Here is a 22,973-nt window from a genome sequence, read left to right as displayed (position 1 = left end):
TGCATCTAGTTTGTCCAGTCCTTTTATAATTATATGCGTCTCTATAAGATCCCCTCTCATCCTTCTAAACCTCAGTGAATACAAGCCCAGTCGTTCCAATCTTTCCTCATATGACAGTCCCTCCATCCCAGGGATTAACTTGGTGAACCTACGCTGCACTTTAGGAATACTACATCGTGTTTGAATGGGTTTTTGGAGTGATAGTTATGCTGTGATTTATTATGGTGCATGCTTCCATTACTAAGTTATTTTTATTGTTAAAATATTGATTGAACCTCATGATATTTCCAATATTTCCATTTTTTTATATTTCTTTCCACCAGTTCAGTCCTCGGGTAATGAAATCTGGAAGAACATAGTTCAGCCTGGGTATTAAAGGATGCAATGTAAGCATTTAAGAGCGAGGTAGATTTAGATTTTTTTAGATTTAGAGATACAGCGCAGAAACAGGCCCTTCGGCCCACCGGGTCCGCGCCACCCAACGGTCCCCGCACACTAACACTATCCTACACCAACTAGGGACAATTTTTTTAAACTTTTGCCCAGCCAATTAACCTACATACCTGCACGTCTTTGGAGTGTGGGAGGAAACCGAAGATCTCGGAGAAAACCCACGCAGGTCACGGGGAGAACGTACAAACTCCATACAGACGGCACCCGTAGTCAGGATCGAACCTGAGTCTCCGGTGCTGCATTCGCTGTAAGGCAGCAACTCTACCGCTGCGCCACCGTGCCGCCAACGGAATCAAGGGATATGGGGAGAAAGCAGGAACAAGGTACTGATTTTGGATGATCAGCCATGATCATATTGAATGGCAGTGCTGGCTCGAAGGGCCGAACGGCCTACTCCTGCACCTATTTTCTATGTTTTTATGTTTCTAAGTTCCAATCTATTGCTGTGCCTCTCACAAGAAGGAAATTATCTCCTGAAATGCCAAGGAATGTTTAGTTTAGAGGTACAGTTTAGAGATACAGCATGGAAACAGGCCCTTCAGCCCGCCGGGACCGCACCGACCAGCGATTCCCGGACATTAACACCATCCTACAAACACCAGGGACATTTTTTTACATTCACTGAGGCAATTAACCTACAAACCTGCACGTCTTTGGAATGTGGGAGGAAACCGAAGATCTCGGAGAAAACCCACGCAGGTCACGGGGAGAACGTACAAACTCTGTACAGACAGCACCCGTAGTCAGGATCGAACCCGGGTCTCCGGCGCTGCATTCGCTGCAAGGCAGCAACTCTACTGCTGCGCCACCGTGCCGCCATGCCGAATGTTGGTGTCACTATAAAGGTGGGGGAAATCCAGCTGGCTTCTACCTTTAGTACAGACCCAAAAGGTGGGATGCTGAGCCTGGCGATACTTCCGCCACTCCCAGCCTTCCCTGGTCCAGTAATCTTCATTGCCGTATCCTCCATCTCGCACAAACTTCCAATATTCTCCATTTGTGATGAGGCACATGCTGGCTTCAAACTCCGGCACACTACAGAATTGCAAACAGAACGGTTAGATATGTATTTGCACAAGTATTATGTACTTGCCGACTGACCCATGACTCTTCTCCCATTACCCATATTTCTATGGGACCAACAGGACAGACCCGACAACCAGCCAATTGAGTCAACGGCAGCTCAAGAAACAATCCCCTTCCCATTTACTTTCCCCTTTATCCATCATCGACTCCCACCAGGGTCTACCACTCGGGGGTACACACTCTGGGACAATTGATAGCGGCCAATTAACCCACCAGCCCAAAGGTCTTTGAGGAAACCGGAGCACACGGAGAAAACCTATGCCCTCACCGCAGAAAATGCAAACTCCACACAGACAGCACCAGCGGTCGGGACTGAACCTGGGGTGCCAAAGTTACAAGTCGGCAGCTCCACGAGCTACCGCCACAGTGAGGCCCCTCGCCAATGGAAGACTTTTGAAATGTAGTTACTATATTATACTTTGGGATACCTGCAAACAATTTGTCGACAGTAACTCACACACACAGAAATTAGATAAGTGCTATTAACAATGTTTCCATGACCTGCCATGGGAAGTCTTGCTGCATCAAAGGTGTTCTTTAAGTTTCAAGATGATTTTGTTGTTATTGTTGCAGCTACAACCTTGAATCCCACTCTCAGACAGATAATGGGTTGGAACCTTGGATGGTATTTCAGAGCACTTACCAAGCCAGAAACCAGCTCTCTGTAGACATGAAGTGAATGTACTACTGGACTGTGACCCTGTGTCCATCGGGTAGTGGCTGGTTCTTAACTGGCCTCGATCAAGTCACTGGCATCAAACTGTCACTGGCATCAACTCGTTGGCATCAAACCAACCGCTCGTTCAGCAAGGTTGCTCAACTACTTTACAATCAATAAAATCACTTGGATCGAGTGGATGTGGAGAGGATGTTTCCACTAGTGGGAGAGTCTAGGACTAGAGGTCATAGCCTCAGAATTAAAGGGCGTTCTTTTAGGAAGGAAATGCGGATGAATATCTTTAGTCAGACGGTGGTGAATCTGTGGGATTCTTTGCCACAGAGGGCTGTGGAGGCAAAGTCAGTGGATATATTTAAGGGAGAGATAGATAGATTATTGATTAGTACGGGTGTCCGAGGTTATGGGGGAGAAGGCAGGAGAATGGGGTTAGGAGGGAGAGATAGAACAGTAGGAAAAAAACTGCAAATGCTGGTTAAAATCGAAGGTAGACACAAAATGTTGGAGTAACTCAGTGGGTCAGGCAGCATCTCGGGAGATGGGTGACGTTCGGGTCGAGACACTAGTATTTTGTGTCTACCTTTGAGAGATAGGTCAGCCATGATTGAATGGCGGAGTAGACTTGATGAGCCGAATGGCCTAATTCTACTCCTACCACGAATGAGCCCATATGATGAAAACAGTAAAATAACCCATTTTTTAAACGTCAGTTTTATTCATGGCATGTTATGCTGCTGGGTGCCTGTATATCCCATCTCCAATTCCTTAAAAATAGTATTTCACAAAATGCTGGAGTAACTCAGCAGGTCAGGCAGCATCTCAGGAGAGAAGGAATGGGTGACGTTTTGGGTCGAGACCCTTCTTCAGACTGAAGAATCGGACAGATCAGTCTGAAGAAGGGTCTCGACCCGAAACGTCACCCATTCCTTCTCTCCTGAGATGCTGCCTGACCCGCTGAGTTACTCCAACATTTTGTGAAATAAATACCTTCGATTTGTACCAGCAACTGCAGTTATTTTCTTACACTACCTTAAAAATAGTAGCTCCTAATCTCTGATCCCTCACAGTATTTAAAATATTGTTCCTGATTGCTATTCCCACTCCACAATAGGAATCTGCCAACCTCCTTCTGCCTCTGACACTTAACAAAAAAAATCCTTTCTTTGTCCAAATCTTGGGTAAATATATTACCTGCATATTTGCTCCAAAGAAAGACTTTATGTGCAATCTAATAGCAATTCTGCATACATACTCTGTTATCATTTGTCCATATTCGTTGTCCCAGCCATATGAGGGGAAATCCCTTGGTTTTCCAAATGTAACTCTGGAGCCTGGAACTTTGATTAAGGGATTGGCAAATGGTTGTAAACCTGCAAGTAAAAATGGAGATGCAAATCAAAAAATGTTAATGCATGCACCAGGGTTTTAGCAACAGGAAATGCTTTATGCTTTTGCTGAAAAAAGAGACAAAAGCAACATATTTGAATTTGTGCCATTTATTAAAACTTTCTATTTGATTTCCTTTTGTTCTCATTTTCCTCTGATCTTCTCAGGGCATGAATGAGCCTAAGCTAGAAATGACCTCTGCTAATGTTACCCTAAACCAGTCCTTGAGAACACGCCCCTTTTCCAGTTTTACTTATTGCCAAGATAGACACAAAAAGCTGGGAGTAACTCAGCAGGACGGGCAACTTCTCTGGAGAGAAGGAATGGGTGACGTTTCAGGTCGAGACCCTTCTTCAGACCCGATGGGAGACCTCTGCTGGTCGTTTCTAAGGGTGCCTGCCCAAGACTGGGAACACAATGTCTCAAAAGACAGAATTGACATTAGCTCTGCAAAGTGCAATGGCGATCCAATGTGTTGTGAAATCAGGACCGTTCATATCACAATCAGTTTCAATGATATGCATTGTACCAAATTTATTGTGTGGCTTAAGAATCAGAAGTAGGTATTCTATCGAGGATAAGCACAAAAAGCTGGGGTAACTCAGCGGGACAGGCAGCATCTCTGGGGACAAGGAATAGGTGACGTTTCGGGTCAAGACCCTTCTTCAAACTAGAAATGAATGAATGAGCGATATTCTATCGTTCTCACAAAGGCTCAAGTTGGCCATTGGCTTGCCTGGGAAATGCACATACGACAGAGTCTCCTTGCTCCCTTTCCCCACTATCTTAGACAATAGACAATAGACAATAGACAATAGGTGCAGGAGTAGGCCATTCAGCCCTTCGAGCCAGCACCGCCATTCAATGCGATCATGGCTGATCACTCTCAATCAGTACCCCGTTCCTGCCTTCTCCCCATACCCCCTCACTCCGCTATCCTTAAGAGCTCTATCCAGCTCTCTCTTGAAAGCATCCAACGAACTGGCCTCCACTGCCTTCTGAGGCAGAGAATTCCACACCTTCACCACTCTCTGACTGAAAAAGTTCTTCCTCATCTCCGTTCTAAATGGCCTACCCCTTATTCTTAAACTGTGGCCCCTTGTTCTGGACTCCCCCAACATTGGGAACATGTTTCCTGCCTCTAATGTGTCCAATCCCCTAATTATCTTATATGTTTCAATAAGATCCCCCCTCATCCTTCTAAATTCCAGTGTATACAAGCCCAATTGCTCCAGCCTTTCTTAGACAATAGCTGATGGCAGATCGTGGAGGAAATCTTCCCTCTGTACAATCCCAACTGGTGTGAACTCTGCTTCATTCATTAACTCTGCCAATGCATCACATAATCACCTTAATTCCCGTCCGAAACCTCGTGGGATGTAGTTTTACCTTCAATTTAATTTCTTTTCAATAGTCTTTTCTTTCTCCTCAACACTATCGTTGCATGATTTTATACATCTTTCAAATCGTCAACTTTTAATATAACAAAACCATCTGTAAAACACTTTTTCTTCCCAGAAAGTATTCGCATGAAATCCCCTCATTGGCCTTCCAACAGTACAGAGCTAAACTATACATTAATATTCCAACTTGCTAATACCTCTGTTGGGCGCACAATCATTGCGACTCAAGTGTGAGATGGTCCCTTTTGCCAAAAAATGCAATATTCCAAAGAAATGTATTCTATTGCCAGGTTGGCACAGCGGTAGAGTAGCTGCTTTACAGTGCTAGAGACCCTGGCTTGATCCCAACCACGGGTGTTGTCTGTATGGAGTTTGTACGCTCTCCCTGTGACCGCATGGGTTTTCTCCGGGTGCTCCGGTTTCCTTCCACATTGCAAAGATCTGCCGGTCTGTAGGTTAACTAAGCTTCTGTAAATAAATCTCCCCAGTGTGTCGGATAGAACTAGTTTACGAGTGATCGTTGGTCGCTGCGGACTTGATGGGACGAAGGGCATGTTTCCACGTTGTATCTTTAAACCTTCAAACAAAATCTATCAGTTCAGAACTGCTTTTAATAGCTTGTAGATTTGTGACCCAAATTCTTCTATATTCCAATGATCAAAATATAATCATTATCTTTATTGCTTTCACTGAAAGGTAACACCTCTGATTTAAGGTCTGAGATGCTGTTCCCTGTATTTAGTCACTATTCATTCACCATTGACTCAGCTAATGTTCGTGACTTCTTTTGATCCTTAGAATAATTTGTTACCTCCTTTGCAAACATGAACACCAGTAAGTCTAAACCTATGACCAGGCCAATAATGTGTGGTTACAGAATGTAGAACGTCAGAAATCATTTCCAATCATGCCAGCCCTTTAGGCAAGCTCTGACCAATTAGGAATGCTATGTTATGAATATGACACAAAATGCTGGCGTAACTAAACGGGACAGGCAGCATCTCTGGAGAGAAGGAATGGGTGAGGTTTTGGGCCGAGACCCTTCTTCAGACTTATGAATATGAATTATGAATTATGAATATGACATATCCACTGACCACTCTTTGATGAGGCATATTTCCAGTTCGGTGGCCTTTGAACCAAGTGAATTGGCAGCTGACGAATTAGCACGGATGAAGTTTCCAAATGGATTCGCTCGTGTTCAAATCCCATGAAAACTGCCCACTGATGAGAAAGGACAAAAATTAGGACTGGCTTTCATTTTGGTGTCAATGTCTTGACAAGTAAAGTGTTCCAATGCACTGCAGCCTTTGGGAAACAATCGGAAAATATTCCACATTCCACATTCTCCTGAAAGTTCAGACTCCACACTCTCCTGAAAGTTCAGACTAACCAGGGAAGGAACTGCAGATGCTGGTTTAAACCGAAGATAGACACAAAAAGCTGGAGCAACTCAGTGGGACAGGCATCATCTCTGGAGAGAAGGAATGGGTGACGTTTCGGGTTAAGAAATGGTCTCGACCAGAAACGTCACCCATTCCTTCTCTCCAGAGATGCTGCCTGTCCCGCTGAGTTGCTCCAGCTTTATGTGTCTCTAAACCAGAATGATGCAGGTTTTGATTCCATATGTTATGGAACTATTCCATAAATCAGCAGGCCTGGTGGTTGGGATACCAAAACGCCACATCATATGAGAACCAGAAACAGTTCATCACACAGTAGCCCCTTCCAATTGTCAACCTGTAGAAAGCATTTTATCGGGATGTATCACAGATTAGTTTGGGAACGGCTCCATCCAAGACCGCAAAAAATCGCAGCGAATTGTGGACGCAGCCCAGACCATCACACAAGTCAACCTCCCTTCTACTGAGTAGGACGGAACTGCAGATGCTGGATGATAGACACAAAATGCTGGAGTAACCCAGTGGGACAGGCGGCATCTCTGGAGAGGAGGAATGGGTGACGTTTCCACATGTTTTGACAGGTTTCGACACGTCACCCATTCCTTCACTCCAGAGATGCTGCCTTTGCCCCTGAGGTATTCCAGTATTTTGTGTTTATCTCCCTTCTATTGACTTGATTTATCCCTCATGCTGCCTCGGCAAGGCCAGCAGCATAATCAATGTGAGTCGCACCCTGGCCACTCTATCCCTCTCCCATCAGGCAAAAGGTACAGAAGTGTGAAAACGCACACCTTCGGATTCAGTGACAGTTTCTTCCCAGCTGTTATCAGGCAACTGAACCATCCCACCACAACCAGAGAGCAGTGCTGAACCACTATCTACCTCTTTGGGGATCGTCAGAATATCTTTGATCGGACTTTACCTTGCACTAAATGTTATTCCCTTATCATGTATCTACACGCTGTTAATGGCTCTGTTGTAATCATGGATTGTCTTTCCACTGGCTGGTTAGCACGCGAGAAAAGCTTTTCACTGTACCTCGGTACACGTGACAATAAACTAAAATGAACTAAACTGAACCGATCTACACTCTGGGCTAGTGAGACGAGAGTGGACTTTTGATGAAGGCTAATCATAATGGTCCCTACCAGATGAGCTTCTCGACACCCACCCTGCTCCCGAGGGTCCAATGGCAGCAGGACTGGGATTATCGGATGATGAAAAGTTAAAAAATGCACATCTCTTGAAATTGTTACAGTAATAACATATAGCATAGGACATACTGTATAGCACAGGATATATATACCACAGCACAACCCCAATATCAGCTGAAGGGGTAGGAACAAATACTTGCTGGGATGCCAGTTAATTTCCTCGTGTTTATTTCAGAAGAAAGAAAACAGATTGTTTATTCACAAGAATAACTCCCATGCAACTTCAATTATCGTAGATGGCATCTTTAGTAGTGTTCAGACGCATTGAGTGGATCATTAGTTGAGATCATTAGTGCTGGGGAATGGAAGAGATTTTTATTTTGTGCGCCCAGTGCTCCCATTAAAGCGTTGACAGTGTGCTGCAAAGGCACCTTTCACATCCCCCTGCAGGTACCCACGTCAGATGTTGCACCGATCTTGATTTTTACACTCATACATCAAGCGTTCCCAGGCTTGAAATGCCCATTAGATACAAGCAAAGTTACCTCTATTCGTCCTATGAAGCACTCAAAGCACCTGCTGCACCATAATCACTAGCAGAGTAAAGTTCCCCACAGCACGACCACCCTGAAATTGGTTGTGTACATACAGTCTGAGAAGTTCCCAGACATCAACCTGACTTCAATACAGGCTTAGTTTTACATTGAAGGAACTGCAGATGCTGGTTAACCAAAAAGATGCACATAGAGTTAGGGTACCTCAGCAGGTCAGGCAGCATCTCTGGAGAACATGGTTAGGTGACCCTACTTCAGATTGATTGTAGTAGGGAGGAGAAAGGTGGACAGGTGGGGAAGGCAAACCCAGGCAAGTGATAGGTAAATGCAGGTAAGGGGGGGGGGGGGGGGGGGGATTAATTGGCAAATGGGTGCACAAATGCCGGAGATGGGAAGAAGCCAAATGGATGTGAGATCAGGAGAGAAGAGGCATGAAATATGTAGCCAGAGGAAGGGATATAGGTGGAACGGGATGGAGGAGAAGGGAAAAGGGGGGCGGGATAGTAGAAGAAATTAGTGCGCATCGTCCAGGTGAGGTACAGGGAACTGGGGGGGTGGGTGAGGGGGGGGGGGGGGGAGGGGGAGGGGTGAAAGGGGGGTTGTTGGTGAGTTACCTAAATTTAGAGAATCAATGTTTGTACCATTGGGTTGTCAGCTACTCAAGTGGAATCTGAGGAGCTGCTCCTCCAGTATGCGTGTGGCAATGGTGGAGCCCTGGCAATGGTGGAGGCCTGGGATAGCGAGGTCAGTGTTGGAGTGGGAAGGGGAGTGAAAATGGTCAGCGACCGGGAGGTCCCGTAGGTCCTGGCGGGCCACGTGTTCGGCGAAGCAGCCGCTGAGTCTCGGCGACGCACAGAAGCCCACATGTGGAGGTCAGAGGAGGTGCACGTGAACCTCTGTCTCACCTGGAAGGACTGCTGGGGGGTCCATGGATGGGTATGGGTGAAGGAGGTAGAGGGGCAGGTTTATATCTACGGTTGCATGGGGCAAGTACCTGGGGAGGTGGTGGTTTGGGTGGGAAGGGAGGAGTGAATTGAGCAGTTATAGAGGGAGCGGTCTCTGAAGAAACCGGAAACGGGTTGGCACTGTAAGATGTGACTGGGGGCGGTGCAGATGTTGGAGGATGATGTGCTGGACGCGGAGACTGGAGGGTGGAAAGGCAAGGGCCAAGGGAACGCTCTCCCTGTTCTGTCTGGGGGGAGGGGGTGCGAGAGCAGAATTTAAGGGACACAGAGGAGGCGGGGTGGGGAATCCTTCTGTGACAGCAAGGGGGGGGGGGGGGGGGAACACATTTGGGGGAAAAAAAGAGGACGTTTGGATATCCTGGAGTGGAAAACCTCATCCAGGGAGCAGCTGCAGCAGAGACAGAGGAAGTGAGAGTATCAAAAGACAGGGTGGGAGGGGGTGTGGTCCAGATAACTGTGGAGGTCCGTGGGTTTGTAATAGACCAGTCGATAGTCTGTCCCCTTTGTTGGAGGCAGAGAGATAAGAAAAGGGCGAGAGGTGTCAGAGATAGTCCAAGTAAATTTGAAGGCAGGTTGGAAGTTAGTAGTAAAGTGGTGTAGTGGTAAAGTTTTTATTGAAATGATTGAGTTCTGTACGTTTGCAGAAGGCAGCCCCGATGCAATCATCGAAGTAACGGACAAAGAGTTGGGGGGTGGTGCCAGTGTGGAACAAAGACTGGAACAAAGACTGCATGGCTTAACCAACAAAAAGTTAGGCAAAGCTGGGACCCCTACAAGTGCCCAAGGCTACACCTTTAACTTGAAGAAAGTGAGAGGAGTCCAAAGAGAAGTTGTTGAGGGCGAGGACAAGGAGGCCAGGTGGAGGAGAGTGTTGGCAGAGGGGAATGATGGGGCTTCTGTTCAAGAAAAAACCTGAGACCTTCCTGCTGGAGACTGGAGAGGTAAAGAGATTGGGTGTGCATGATAAAGATGAGGCCATGGGGGCTTAGAAATGGACAGATATTGAAGTGTTGAAGAGTGTTTGAGGTGTCTCGGACATAGGTTGGAAGGGACTGGACGAAGGGGACAAGATGGACTCAAGGTGTTTGGAGATGGGTTGAGTGGGGCACGAGCAGGCATTATCAATGGGTCTGCCAGGGCGATCCTGGGTATGGACTTTAAGAAGGAGCAAGAAATGGGCAGTGTGGGGCTGGGAATGATGAGATTGGAGGCGGTGGAGGAGAGATTGCCAGAAGTGATGAGATCAGTAACAGTTTGGTAGACGGTGGCCTAGTCCAGAACAAGGGGTCACAGTTTAAGGATAAGGGGGAAGTCCTTTAGGACCGAGATGAGAACGTTTTTTTTCACACAGAGAGTGGTGAATCCGTGGAATTCTCTGCCACAGAAGGTAGTTGAGGCCAGTTCATTGGCTATATTTAAGAGGGAGTTAGATGTGGTCCTTGCGGCTAAAGGGATCAGGGGGTATGGAGAGAAGGCAGGTACGGGTTACTGAGTTGGATGATCAGCCATGATCATATTGAATAGTGGTGCAGGCTCAAAGGGCCGAATGGCCTACTCCTGCACCTATTTTCTATGTTTCTATGTTTGTCTGTGGGATCGTGGTGAATGAAGGTTTATTGTTGTCAGTCACAGTGGAGAAGTTGAATAAGGGATTGTACCAGAGTTCACCACTACACTACATCCCTTCATCATTGACCTCGTGGGATCTTGATTTTGGCAGAGGAATGTTCCTTACCCAAGGACTGTCCATTGTTATTGGAAGCTGTAATGGAGTCTCCTGGATCACATTGTGAACTATATCCCGTACTTTCCTCCTGTACTCAACGCATTCACATAATGTCGGCCATTTAAAGCTTCCTCCCAGTCGATAGTTCTCCTGGTGGCATTGAAACGGCATTTGACAATTGGAAATTTACAATATGAAGCCGCTGCCTCCTATTCCCGCCCGTTATTGCAAACATTTCACCAACCGTGTCATCCCAGGACATCTCATCCACTCCAGCCTCAAAGAGAGCTTCAAAACTGGGGTTCACTTGATCCTGTGGGAAACAAAACACACAGCAATTTGTACAAGCAACTGTTTCTCAAATTTACCTCCATTCATCCCACAATTCCTAATTTGAGGAAGGGCATCCTTGCTATTGAGGCAGTGCAGCGTAGGTTCACGAGGTTAAATACCGGGATGGCGGGACTGTCATATGAGGAAAGATTGGAAAAACTGGGCTTGTATTCACTGGAGTTTAGAAGGATGAGAGGGGATCTTATAGAGACGTATAAAATTATAAAAGGACTGGACAAACTAGATGCAGGAAATTTTTTCCCAATGTTGGGGGAGTCCAGAACCAGAGGTCACACAGTCTAACAATAAAGGGGAGGCCATTTAAAATTGAGGTGAGAAGAAACATTTTCACCCAGAGAGTTGTGAATTTGTGGAATTTTCTGCCACAGAAGGCAGCGGAGGCCAATTCACTGGATGAATTTAAAAGAGAGTTAGATAGAGCTCTAGGGGCTAACGGAATCAAGGGATATGGGAAGAAGACAAGCATAGGTTACTGATTGTGGATGTTCAGCCATGATCACAATGAATGGCGGTGCTGGCCCGAAGGGCCAAATGGCCTCCTCCTCCACCTATTTTCTATGTCTATGTCTATGTCTATGTCTAATCTTCTTCATCTCCTTTCCACCCTAGAAATGCTAACTCTCCCTGCACTAACACTCCACTCAGAGGGGATCCCTTCCTAGGATACAGTTCTATCTTTCTCCTGTAACCCTACTGTGCAAGTCAACGTTGGAAGGCATCACACCACATTTAATCCAGACATCATCCAGACATAATCCAGACACGAAGAAAGGTCCCGACCCGAAACGTCACCCATTCCTTCTCTCCAGAGATGCTGCCTGTCCCGCTGAGTTACCCCAACATTTTGTGGGTCTACCTTTAATCCACACGCATCCTGGTATCCAATATACACACACTCCTGCCAGGACTCCCGGATAGTATTACATGCAGGAATCCCAAGTGGATTTTTCCCATTCCCTCCACAGTTTTGAGACTGACAGTGGAGCCTGCACTGTGACCCATCCCAGCCTGACTGACAAAAGACCTTTCCCCTCTGAATCTCGTATGACACGGGTTTAATATGGTTTTAGTCAATTCGCGCTGGTTTCGAATCCACTTCATAGAACCACCTGATATTACTTAAAAACAATGTGCTGCAGCAACTTGTGTAGGAAGGGACTGTATTCAAGACTGATTTAAGATTGTGCCTGGCTCTGCACTGGATGAAGAAGGGTCTCGACCCGAAACATCACCCATTCCTTCTCTCCACAGATACTGCTTGTCCTGCTGAGTTACTCCAGCATTTTGTGTCTATCTACCGGAGCAACTCAGCAGGCCAAGCAGCATCTGTGGAGGGACACAGGCAGACTACCTTTCAGGTCGAGATTCTTTAGACTCAATGGGCACACGATGTTTCTGGTCAGGATCCTTCTTCAGATGTTGTCATTAGTCTTGCTCAGGGAATTCCAAAAGGCAAATGGTCAGAGAAACCCTAGCTTGGATGCTCTCTGCTTAATAGCTAGGCATACTGGTCAGCAGTAATATAGCACAGGTAAAGGCTCAGAGCTCAAATCAGTAGCGGAAAAGTGGAACTGTCAGCCCCCCCCACCATGATCCTTTTGATTAAAGACCATATCAGATCGAGGGGGATTTCATCTTGACCCTGTTTAATTTGCAAACTGATCTATAAATGCAAAAAAATTAGACGTCACAGTGGTAGAGTTGCAGCCTTACAGCACCAGAGACCCAGGTTTGATCCCGACTACGGGTGCTGTCTGTATGGAGTTTGTGCGTTCTACCTGTGAACTGCGTGGGTTTTCTCCGGGTGCTCTGGATTCCTCCCACACTCCAAAGATGTGCAGGTTTGTGGGTTAATTGACTTTGGTAAAAGTGTAAATTGTCCCTCGTGTGTAGGATAGTGCTTGTAGACGGGATGCTAGCTGGTCAGTGCGGACTCGGTGGGCTGAAGAGCCTGTTGTCCGCGCTGTATCTCTGACAAGGTTTGCTATCTCTAAAATCTGACAAGGTTTGCTATCCAATTGGTTTTCTGCTGAGGGCAAGATTAGATTTTACAGTGATGTTCCTTGTATGTGCTTGAATTCTCTATGGTATTTATAGTCCTGGATCCGTCAGGTCACTTGGCTAAGTGGGAGAGGCTGCAGAATCCAAACTTGACAAAAAGCATTGCCTTCAGGTTAAAGAGAGAGGAAAATTCAAATTCTATCTAACAAACATCATTAAAATTTGATTATTCGTGTCAACCTAGCATTCACACTCATGATTAGATTAAAAAAGGATGCAACATTTATTTCTTTGGCGGACACAAAACGCTGGAGCAACTCAGCGGGTCAGGCAGCATCTCGGGGGAGAAGAAATGGGTGACGTTTCGGGTCGAGACCCTTCTTCAGTCTGAAATGTCACCCATTCCTCTCTCCTGAGCTGCTGCCTGACCCGCTGAGTTACTCCAGCATTTTGTGTCTACCTTCGATTTAAACCAGCATCCACAGTTTTTTTTCCTACATATTTATTTCTTTGGCCTTCTAGTTGAAAATGTGCATGTTCAAGATAAATGTCATAGAAAGCATTTACTTGAAGTTGATCTGTAGTATTCTGTCACATTTACCTTGATGAGGCCGGAAAGCAGCAGTTTATTCACATAGAGCACTGAAGGATGGCAGAAGTAGAAAATCAGGGGCAGTCTCAAACGGTCTGGACACAGATAGAAACTAGATTCATCTGCAAAGTTCAACAAAGTCAAATAATAAATTAATTTATTATTAATAATTCATTGCACTCCCCACATCTACGATGGACAAATAAACATTTCAAAATAAATAAATTCGCTGTTCCAAGAAAATAAATAGATGGGGCCAGGTCAGATGGCAGGCACAGAGGAGAGATATCATAGTAAATATTGATAATCCTTTTCCAGAAAACCTCATGGGACACAGTCCACATTGTGAGAACCAAACAAATTTGCATCAATGTCCCTTAACTCTGCACCATGACTCTCATCGTTAAGCCGTCTAATAGTTCTTAATCTTTAACCCTTCCCAATAGACTGATTACTTTTGCTTACCCCTCAAGATAGACAGAGTGCCTTAGGCCTTGGCATTGGTTCCTCATCTTCATCAAACCTCCATGCTAAATTCATCCTCACTAACGGTTTGTTCCATCTTTGTCTTTCCCATTCACACTTCAGTCCTTCGAAAAAGACATCCTATGGTCTTTTGTTTGACAGTGGGATGTAACCAAGAAACTGCAATCTGGTACTTAGGCTCACTCTTAGTCACATCACTTCACCTCACGTGATTTTCCACAACTCTATGGCTTATGCAATAAAGTGCCAAACAAGTTGAAACAGTGGTGAACAGAAACAATTAAACACCTTAGATTGAAACTGAGCGCAGGATTAAATAATTGCCCTTGAATGATCGAAAAAATAAGCAAAGACCAGTCTCTTTTGCTCAGCAGGATTACCCACAAGGTGTTCTTTGGGTTGTAGTTAGCAAAACGCCTATTCACACCCAAAACATGCGAGAAACTAGTTTAATGTCCCATCCAAAGGTAACTCAAGGTTGATGCATCTCATGGTGTGAGTCTAAGTTAAGCATGTGGGCTTGACCTGAGCCAATAACCTTCTAACTCAGTACCACCACTGAACTGATCAACATTAGATGTTTGATACTAATGTCACCTCCAAACTCATCACCAGCTGTAATGTTCTAGGCTTTGTGTTCTATAAAATGCGGCACCTGACTGAAAATTCATAAGAAATGTTTACAAGTGTACTGTAGAAAGTATTCTGACTGATGGCATCTGGTATGGCGATTCCAATGCACAGGATCGCAAGACTGTGCAGAGAGTGGTAAACGCAGCCCAGTCCATCACAGGCACAGCCCTCCCCACTGTCAAAAGCATCCATGAAGCATTGCCTGAAGGCAGAGGCATCTATCATCTAGAATCTACGATCTAGAATAGTGAAAGGTTTGGATAGAGTGGATGTGGAGAGGATGTGTCCATCAGTGGGAGAGTCTGGGACTAGAGGTCACAGCCTCAGAGTTAAAGGACATTCTTTTAGGAAGGAGATGGGGAGGTATTTCTTTAGTCAGGGGGTGGTGAATCTGTGGAAGTCTTTGCTACAGAAGGCTGTAGAGGCCAAGTCAGTGGATATATTTATGGCAGAGATAGATAGATTCTTGATTAGTACAGGTGTCAGAGGTTATGGGGAGAAGGCAGGAGAATGGGGTTAGGAGGGAGAGATAGATCAGCCATGATTGAATGGCGGAGTTGATGATGGGTCGAATGGCCTAATTCTACTCCTATTCCTTATGATGTTAATCCACCCAATCTGGGCCATGCCCCCTTCTCAGCGCCACCACTGGGCAGGAAGTACAGAAGCATGAAGCCCCCCTACTCGATCCAGGAACAGTTACTTTCCTACATCCCACTCAACAATGGAACACTGTGGATGTGTTTGTTTTCTAATAGTATTTTGCATTAATGTTTCTTTTTCTTCATACTGTCTTGCAAGAAAATGATGTGTAATTTATTCCATTTTATGTTTTTGTGTGTTTATCTGAGCCTATCGTCAGCAATGCTGCTGCAAGCAAGATTCCCATTGTGCCTGTACCTCACGGTGTTTGTGCATATGATGGTAAACTGCACTTATGACCTGACTTGAACCAAGACTGAACCGAAGATGCAGCCAAAATAGTTGCAGACCCACGTTTGAAAGGCTGTTTAATTACACTTTAAACTCATGGTACGGTGGGCCAGACTGGGCTAATCTCTGAAAAACTCAGAAGAAAAGTCTCGACCTGATACATCACCCATTCCTTCTCTCCAGAGATGTTGCCCGTTGAGTTACTCCAGCATTTTATGTCTATTTTTAGTTGCTATACGATGATTCTTGCAAACAGAGGATCAGTGATTCCTCATGATCAAATAACCTGGCTTCTGCATGTTGATTTTACCATGAATGATTTTACCATTGTCTTCCACAGCACAGTCCCATCAGCGAAACAGGTCTTCATGTTCATGGCTGTGTTGGAATCACTCTTTCCATTACAACTAGGCTCAACATCAGGAATGGTCAGTTGATAAATATGAACAGAGTATCACAGGCTTCCATGAAACAAGAGCACCCTCAAGAAAGATGGGCATTAAGAGAGAAAAATCAGAGGCTTTGGACTTGGCTTGCCAAGCATGGACTCCCCCCACTAGTACTTACGTAGGGGGGCGCTGAGGTTGAGCCTCTGCACTGGGAGTCTCGGTGGCAAGGCTGAGTGGCGATGAGCCTTGGTGGGCAAGCCAGTGAGGTCCTGCCCCCACATTAAATACCCCAACAGCCTTTACCATTAGGAAAGGGAGAGGGGTGGGAAACCTGTAAAGCCATTTCACAGTTTTTAAACGTCTCCAATACTCACAGGCATTTAAAAACTATAAAAGGAGCGTAATTTGAAAAGAAAAAAAACATTTAAAAGTAAAGTTAATTCAAAAACATTAAAAATTTAAAAACCTGTAAAAATATTGAAGTTAATCATTTACTGTTCTCCAAAGTCCCATTAAGATGCTCTTACCCGAGGTCTAACTGCTGAGGAATCCCAGACTGTGCTGCTGTCTCCATGTAGAGTCTAGGAATCGGATGGAGTGAGAGAGGGGCAGCACTTGTCCCTCTGTCAGTCCTGAATGTGGGAACAATCAAATGGTGGCAGCTCGCAGCATGTACCGATCAAATACAAGGTTAGGTTGCACCTTTCCTGCTGCCACTGGGAAAGGACAGGTTTCTGAGCGATTAGTGACAGTGCCACTTCACAATTGTGTCGCGTGCCCGAATTTAAAGTAGACAGACCTAAAAGCGACAATCACAAGTCTCTGTGCAATGTAAATCGCTCAAAGAAGTAGCCGTGCCCAGAAACCGGAAACATTTGCTCATGTACAATTCACACACAAAAGTGGCATTCTGCATGTCAGATCTAATAATTTCCCTGTAGCTTAATGCCCTTCAGCAGATTAGCCTGGCCATGTCTACTTGGTTGTCCTTGGCCCGTTCACTGATCTCATCTCATGTAACAGCAGCAACTATATATTACCAAACACAATTGGAGCATTAAGGTTAGGGGTGTCATCTATCTCACTCCCAAATACGGGACAAGGTGACATCACCGTCCCTGCGCCCTACGTGACCTCACCCAGCCAGCGGCCACGTGCTCCTCACTCCATCAATGGTGGCCGCCCGGGCTGGGAGGCGGGTTGCTACACAATCTCCGTCAGGCTGCGCCCGGGCCTCCGGACCTACACTGTCCGGAACTAAAATGTCGGAAACCTTGAGTGTTGGGACCTAAGCTGTCGGGGGCCTACAGTGTCGGGGCCTACAGCGTCGGGGCCTACAGCGTCGGGGCCTACAGCGTCGGGGCCTACAGCGTCGGGGCCTACAGTGTCGGGGCCTACAGCGTCGGGGCCTACAGCGTCGGGGCCTACAGCGTCGGGGCCTACAGCGTCGGGGCCTACAGCGTCGGGGCCTACAGCGTCCGGGCCTACAGCGTCCGGGCCTACAGCGTCCGGGTCTACAGCGCCGGGGCCTACAGCATCGGGGCCTACAGCGCCCCCCGGGCCTAATACGGGACAAGGGCAAATCCGTACGGGACAAACCAATTTAGCCCAAAATATGGGATGTCCCGGCAAATACGGGTCAGTTGGCAACCCTAATTAAGGTGCAACCCATGAACTGTCCATTAGGCACCAAAGTGCAAGGGACAGATCCTACAGCAAAGTACATGAATCACAAGGTTCTGCATATGACCTTGTGCTCCATTCAAGTTTCAGCGAGACGCATTTTCCATTGCTTGGTGCACTTGCAGAAACCTTGCTGTGAGTTCCTTCAAAGAATGTGACATTGAATGTACCTAGGTGCACATTGCTGCAACATGTGTCGACCCACCAGCCTGCACCTCACAGTGACGTGGAGTCAAACCATGACCCAGGCAACGGCCAAACACAGGATCGCTGCTTCCTCCCTTGTCTCCATGGCAACCCTTTTGTACCTGGTCAGTTGTCATGGAGAGAGGCGCTGTAACATCTGCCGACCTTTCCAGATGTCAGTGCGGCAAAGATGGAGTAGCCGAATGGTTCAATTCATATACATTATACGATACAATACGAAACGTCAGAACTTTATTTATCCCAGGAGGGAAATTGATCTGCCAACAGTCATAAAACACAAGATACGTGAAACATGAAATTAAAGTGACGGGTGTAAAGGATTGGGGATGTGCAAAGATTTTGGGAGGGGGGGGGGGGGGGGTCAGTTTGCCCCACGACAGCAGGGGTTTACATAATACATTTACGTATGATATTTAAACGGTCATGTGGTTACGGAGCATAACAATGTAATGTGTACACATAGAGTGTGTTGCATTGCCTTGAACTACGACTAAAACTAACATGCTGTCTTGTTCAGGAGCTCTGGATATCCTGTTGTTATCACGATAGTTGGTCTTAGATTTTTAGATTTTTTTTAGATTTAGAGATACAGCGCAGAAACAGGCCCTTCGGCCCACCGAGTCCGCGCCGCCCAGCGATCCCCCCGCACATTAACACTATCCTACACACACTAGGGACAATTTTTACGTTTACCCAGTCAATTAATCTAATTACCTGCACGTCTTTGGAGTGTGGGAGGAAACCGAAGATCTCGGAGAAAACCCAAGCGGGTCACGGGGAGAACGTACAAACTCCGTACAGACGGCGCCCGTAGTCAGGATCGAACCTGAGTCTCCGGCCTTATTAGCACTGCCAGTACAGTCCAATGTCCACTCCAGAATATATCACACACACACATCACGTTTAAGCAATAATTCACCATGCAGGCAGCATGTGTTACTTTTCATATCTTTCTCCCAATGTTGTGAATGGCTGGGATGCCCAAGTGGGAATGCAGTGCAGGCAAAATAGGTAGCACACGGTTTGTGCATGAACAGGGAGTAAATTCCAATTTCTAGGCAGTTGTGAAGCATGAAAAGTTAATACAAGTTTACGTCTGTATATTATTTACATTCCCACTGCTTTTAGATTGTGCAAGTGCAGTGTTTGAGCTTTGGGCTTTTGACAGATGTTCTTCCATAACCAGCTGATAGCAGTTCAAAGTGAATGGGACAATTAGATCTAAAGTTGCCTTTAACTGGGAAGAGCATGGTATTCAAAAACAGCATGGGCCTACAAGGCAGTATAAAAGCAGGTCGGAGAACTGGGAAGAGGGAGGGATGGAGAGAGGGGGAGAGCAAGGGTTACTTGTTCCTTGCTTTCCCCCTCTCTCCATCCCTCCCCCTTCTCAGTTCTCCGACCAGTCTGGCTGTCTCCGAGTACGTTTTGTCACTGTTTGCTCTGTTCCTACCTTGTCCCAGCTAACAATGATCTATTCTTCATTTTCCTTGATCTCCATCCCCTTTGTCCCAGTTTGACACCTTACATTTCCTTATCTATGTATCTCCCTTTCTCCTGACATCAGGCTGAAGAAGGTTCTTGGCCCGAAACGTCATCCTTTTCCTTCCCGCCAGAGATGCTGCCAGTCCGGCTGAGTTGCATTTTGTGTCTATCTTCGGTTTAAACCAGCATCTGCAGTTCCTTCCTACACATAAATGCAGGTTAGCTCAGTGCCTGGATAAAGCTGGACGCACCTTTCAGTGTGCATCACCTGGGGCAGCGGAGCAGTTGCCACGGTTCTTCCGTCGGATCATTGTTACTGTGTCCATCCTCACATCCCATCAGTCCCTCACTAAAGTGAGATAGAATCTTTGGACGTGTGGACATTTTCTTTGTCATCTCACTAGCTCTAGAATGTGCCACCTTACACGTTGTAAACACCAGAGCCCATGTCGGCTGCTCCTTGGCCATCATGCTCACTCATCCCAAATGGTCGGAGAACTTGGGAACAATATATTGATGAGCTGATCGGGTTGAGGAGGCATCCACAGGCATTCCCAGGGTTCCCATCTGCCATTGGATCCTCCAGCTGCCAACAAGCTAGCAACTTAAAATTCAGCCCACACGGGCTACGTCACAGAAAGAGGGTGTTCAGAAAGAAGCTTCTGAAAACAGACCACCTCCCCATTTTAACCCATCTCACAACATTTGCTCCATCTTCCCAATGCACAGCCTTTTAATCCAGATTGCCCTGAGTGCATTAGTGTTTACTCTTGCCTCGGTCTCCAGATGTGTGTGTTTCTTTGCCTCACAATTCTTTTCTTCAAATACTTTTCTCCAGTTCCCCTTTTGGATTTAGTTGTGGACATCTGAAAGTTATGTATTTATTAGTGACTATCTCATATTCGTTATGTTATTCTCTCCAAGATTCACTGGAGTTTAGAAGGATGAGAGGGGATCTTGTAGAGACGTATAAAATTATAAAAGGACTAGACACGCTAGGTTCAGGAAAAATGTTCTCAATGTTGGGGGAGTCCAGAACCAGGGACCACAGTCTAAAGAATAAAGGGGAGGCCATTTAAAAGTGAGGTGAGAAGAAACTTTTTCACCCAGAGAGTTGAGAATTTGTGGAATTCTCTGCCACAGAAGGCAGTGGAGGCCAATTCACTGGATGAATTTAAAAGCGAGTTAGATAGAGTTCTAGGGGCTAGTGGAATCAAGGGAGAAGGCAGGCGTGGGTTACTGATTGTGGATGATCAGCCATGAAAACAATGAATGGCGGTGCTGGCTCGAAGGGCCAAATGGCCTCCTCCTACACTTATTTTCTATGTTTCTATGTTTCTTTGGAAGATGCTTTCCCACATACAAATTTTAATTCCCAATGCATGCTTGCGTGTATTATCTTTGACGCTGTTTACGTTTGATCTATTGAGGCCAGGGTTACATGCTATCTTTGTAGAGGAATTTCTTGCACTCCAGGATAACATGGAAAAAAACGGCTTCCATGCTGGATTTCCATTGTACGTCCTGTGAAACAGCTCCTGATAAAATTACTGCCATCAAGAAAAAGACAAGGGAACTGTTAATACCAAACGTCCCAGCTGTAAATGTTTAGCCTGTCATTATACAAAGCACATTTGTATAAATAGTCAGTCATACCTTTGAGGGAAGTGAACAGGGTTTCATCCAAATCATGGGTATTCTCAAAGTAATCCAAAATGTCCCTGAAACAGGTAGATGTCAAACATTAATAATCTAAAGTAGCAGGATTGTAGCAGGATTGTAAAACTGTGACAAAAAAATTGGTAACTTCTAATTGATTTAAAAAAAAATTAACTATTATTCTAATTCATAGGTAGAATATAGCATTAGAACAAGCACTGTAAAGTACAGGAAAAGACAACAGCAGCAGAATCCAATCCTCTATCCACAGAAGTAATTGCTCGTATCTAACTAGACACACATTCTTACCACAATTACTGCTCGTCTCGAGCCAAAACATCACCCATTCCTTCTCTCCAGAGATGCTGCTTGACCCGCTGAGTTACTCCAGCATTTTGTGTCTACCTTCGATTTAAACCAGCATCTACAGCTTTTTTTTCCTACACGATAGGCCAGATACACAAGGCAACACAAGATAACAGTACACTTACTTCTTTGTGCAGTTGGCAAGGTCACAAGGTTTAAGAGGGGTCAAACACAACTTTCCAGTAAGAACAGATTTCATTTTTAGATCTCCTCTCAGTAGAGCTGCCTTGCAACAGAGAGTAGAGTGAGCTTTTATGATGAGTGTGATCGGGGAGGGTCTACAACTTCATGTGTGAACATCCAGAGTTGTGAGTAAATCACTGGAGGACATCCAGCAATGATTTGGCAATATCACGTGTGCCTCTGATATACTCTCTTACTCTAACTCACATTAACCCCTAATGGGCTGTCATTTAAGAGAATGGGGAAAATTGGTTCATGCTCTCTCTCACACACAGAGTCGTTCTATTTTACGCTGGAATTCAAATGATCAATCTCAGGACTGGGGAGGAGCAGAGTGTTGATAAGAAGATACTAACGAGCTGGAAGGACGGGAATAAATTAACTTTGAAGATAGACACAAAAAGCTGGAGTAACTCAGCGGGAAAATGTCCAGAAACCTGGAGGTCAGGTAGGTTCAGGCGGGCTGAGAGAAGGTGTTCCGCGAAACGATCGCCCTGTCTGAGTTTGGGGTCTTGCCAATGTATAAGAGTCCACATCTTGAACAACGGATACAGTAGATGAGGACGGAGCCAGCCTTCCTGATGAGCTTGTTGATTCTGTTGCCGTCCACGTCCTTCGCCCTGCTGCCCCAGCACACGACAGCGGAGAAGATGGCATTGGCCAACCACCGATTGCAGGCGTTGAAAGAGCAGAGACTCCTTAGAAAGAACAGATGGCTCTGTCTTTCTTGTACAATGCCTCAGCATCTTATATGTGCAGTATGATCTCATTTAATGGGATAGCACACAAACAAAGCTTTCCACTGTACCTCGGTTCTGGTGACAGTGATAGATTATCATATCATATCATATCATATATATACAGCCGGAAACAGGCCTTTTCGGCCCACCAAGTCCGTGCCGCCCAGTGATCCCCGTACATTAACACTATCCTACACCCACTAGGGACAATTTTTACATTTACCCAGCCAATTAACCTACATACCTGTACGTCTTTGGAGTGTATATCAGTGTAGTTGTTCCAGTTGAATTTACAGTCAGTGCTGACCCCTCCATGAATGTGATGGTGACATCTAGCTGACAGTAATGTCATTGACCATTACGACTACTCTGGGCACCACCAGCACTAGCAGTAGGTGGTAGCTCCGTCTTTTTTAAAATTTTAACAGGTTTTAAATTCCACAGGCACCATGTTGTGAT

The 22,973-nt window shown here is 45.7% G+C and overlaps 1 protein-coding gene across 5 annotated transcripts in view; it reads right to left on the bottom strand.

Moving 5' to 3' along the window:
* The window catches only part of LOC144597892 (uncharacterized), a 66,489-nt gene extending 44,642 nt beyond the window's left edge, over nt 1–21,847 (bottom strand). For 4 of the 5 annotated variants that reach the window (XM_078407652.1, XM_078407655.1, XM_078407651.1 and 1 more), the window contains exons 1-8: nt 21,717–21,847; nt 21,223–21,287; nt 13,763–13,875; nt 11,051–11,119; nt 10,816–10,956; nt 6,102–6,228; nt 3,468–3,585; nt 1,325–1,488 (exon numbers count right to left, since the gene is read on the bottom strand). In XM_078407652.1, the coding sequence (XP_078263778.1) occupies nt 1,325–1,488; nt 3,468–3,585; nt 6,102–6,228; nt 10,816–10,956; nt 11,051–11,119; nt 13,763–13,875; nt 21,223–21,287; nt 21,717–21,790 (871 nt within the window). In that variant the 5' untranslated portion in view covers nt 21,791–21,847. The remainder of the gene's footprint in view (nt 1–1,324; nt 1,489–3,467; nt 3,586–6,101; nt 6,229–10,815; nt 10,957–11,050; nt 11,120–13,762; nt 13,876–21,222; nt 21,288–21,716) is intronic. The other variant, XM_078407653.1, reaches the window with a different exon arrangement.
* Nucleotides 21,848–22,973: the final 1,126 nt, after the last annotated feature.

This window comes from Rhinoraja longicauda, chromosome 11 (genome assembly GCF_053455715.1).
Source record: "Rhinoraja longicauda isolate Sanriku21f chromosome 11, sRhiLon1.1, whole genome shotgun sequence".
In the NCBI taxonomy this organism is placed as follows: domain Eukaryota; kingdom Metazoa; phylum Chordata; class Chondrichthyes; order Rajiformes; family Arhynchobatidae; genus Rhinoraja; species Rhinoraja longicauda.
Note: the sequence above shows the minus strand (reverse complement) of the source record. Positions and strands in the feature narration are given on the sequence as shown.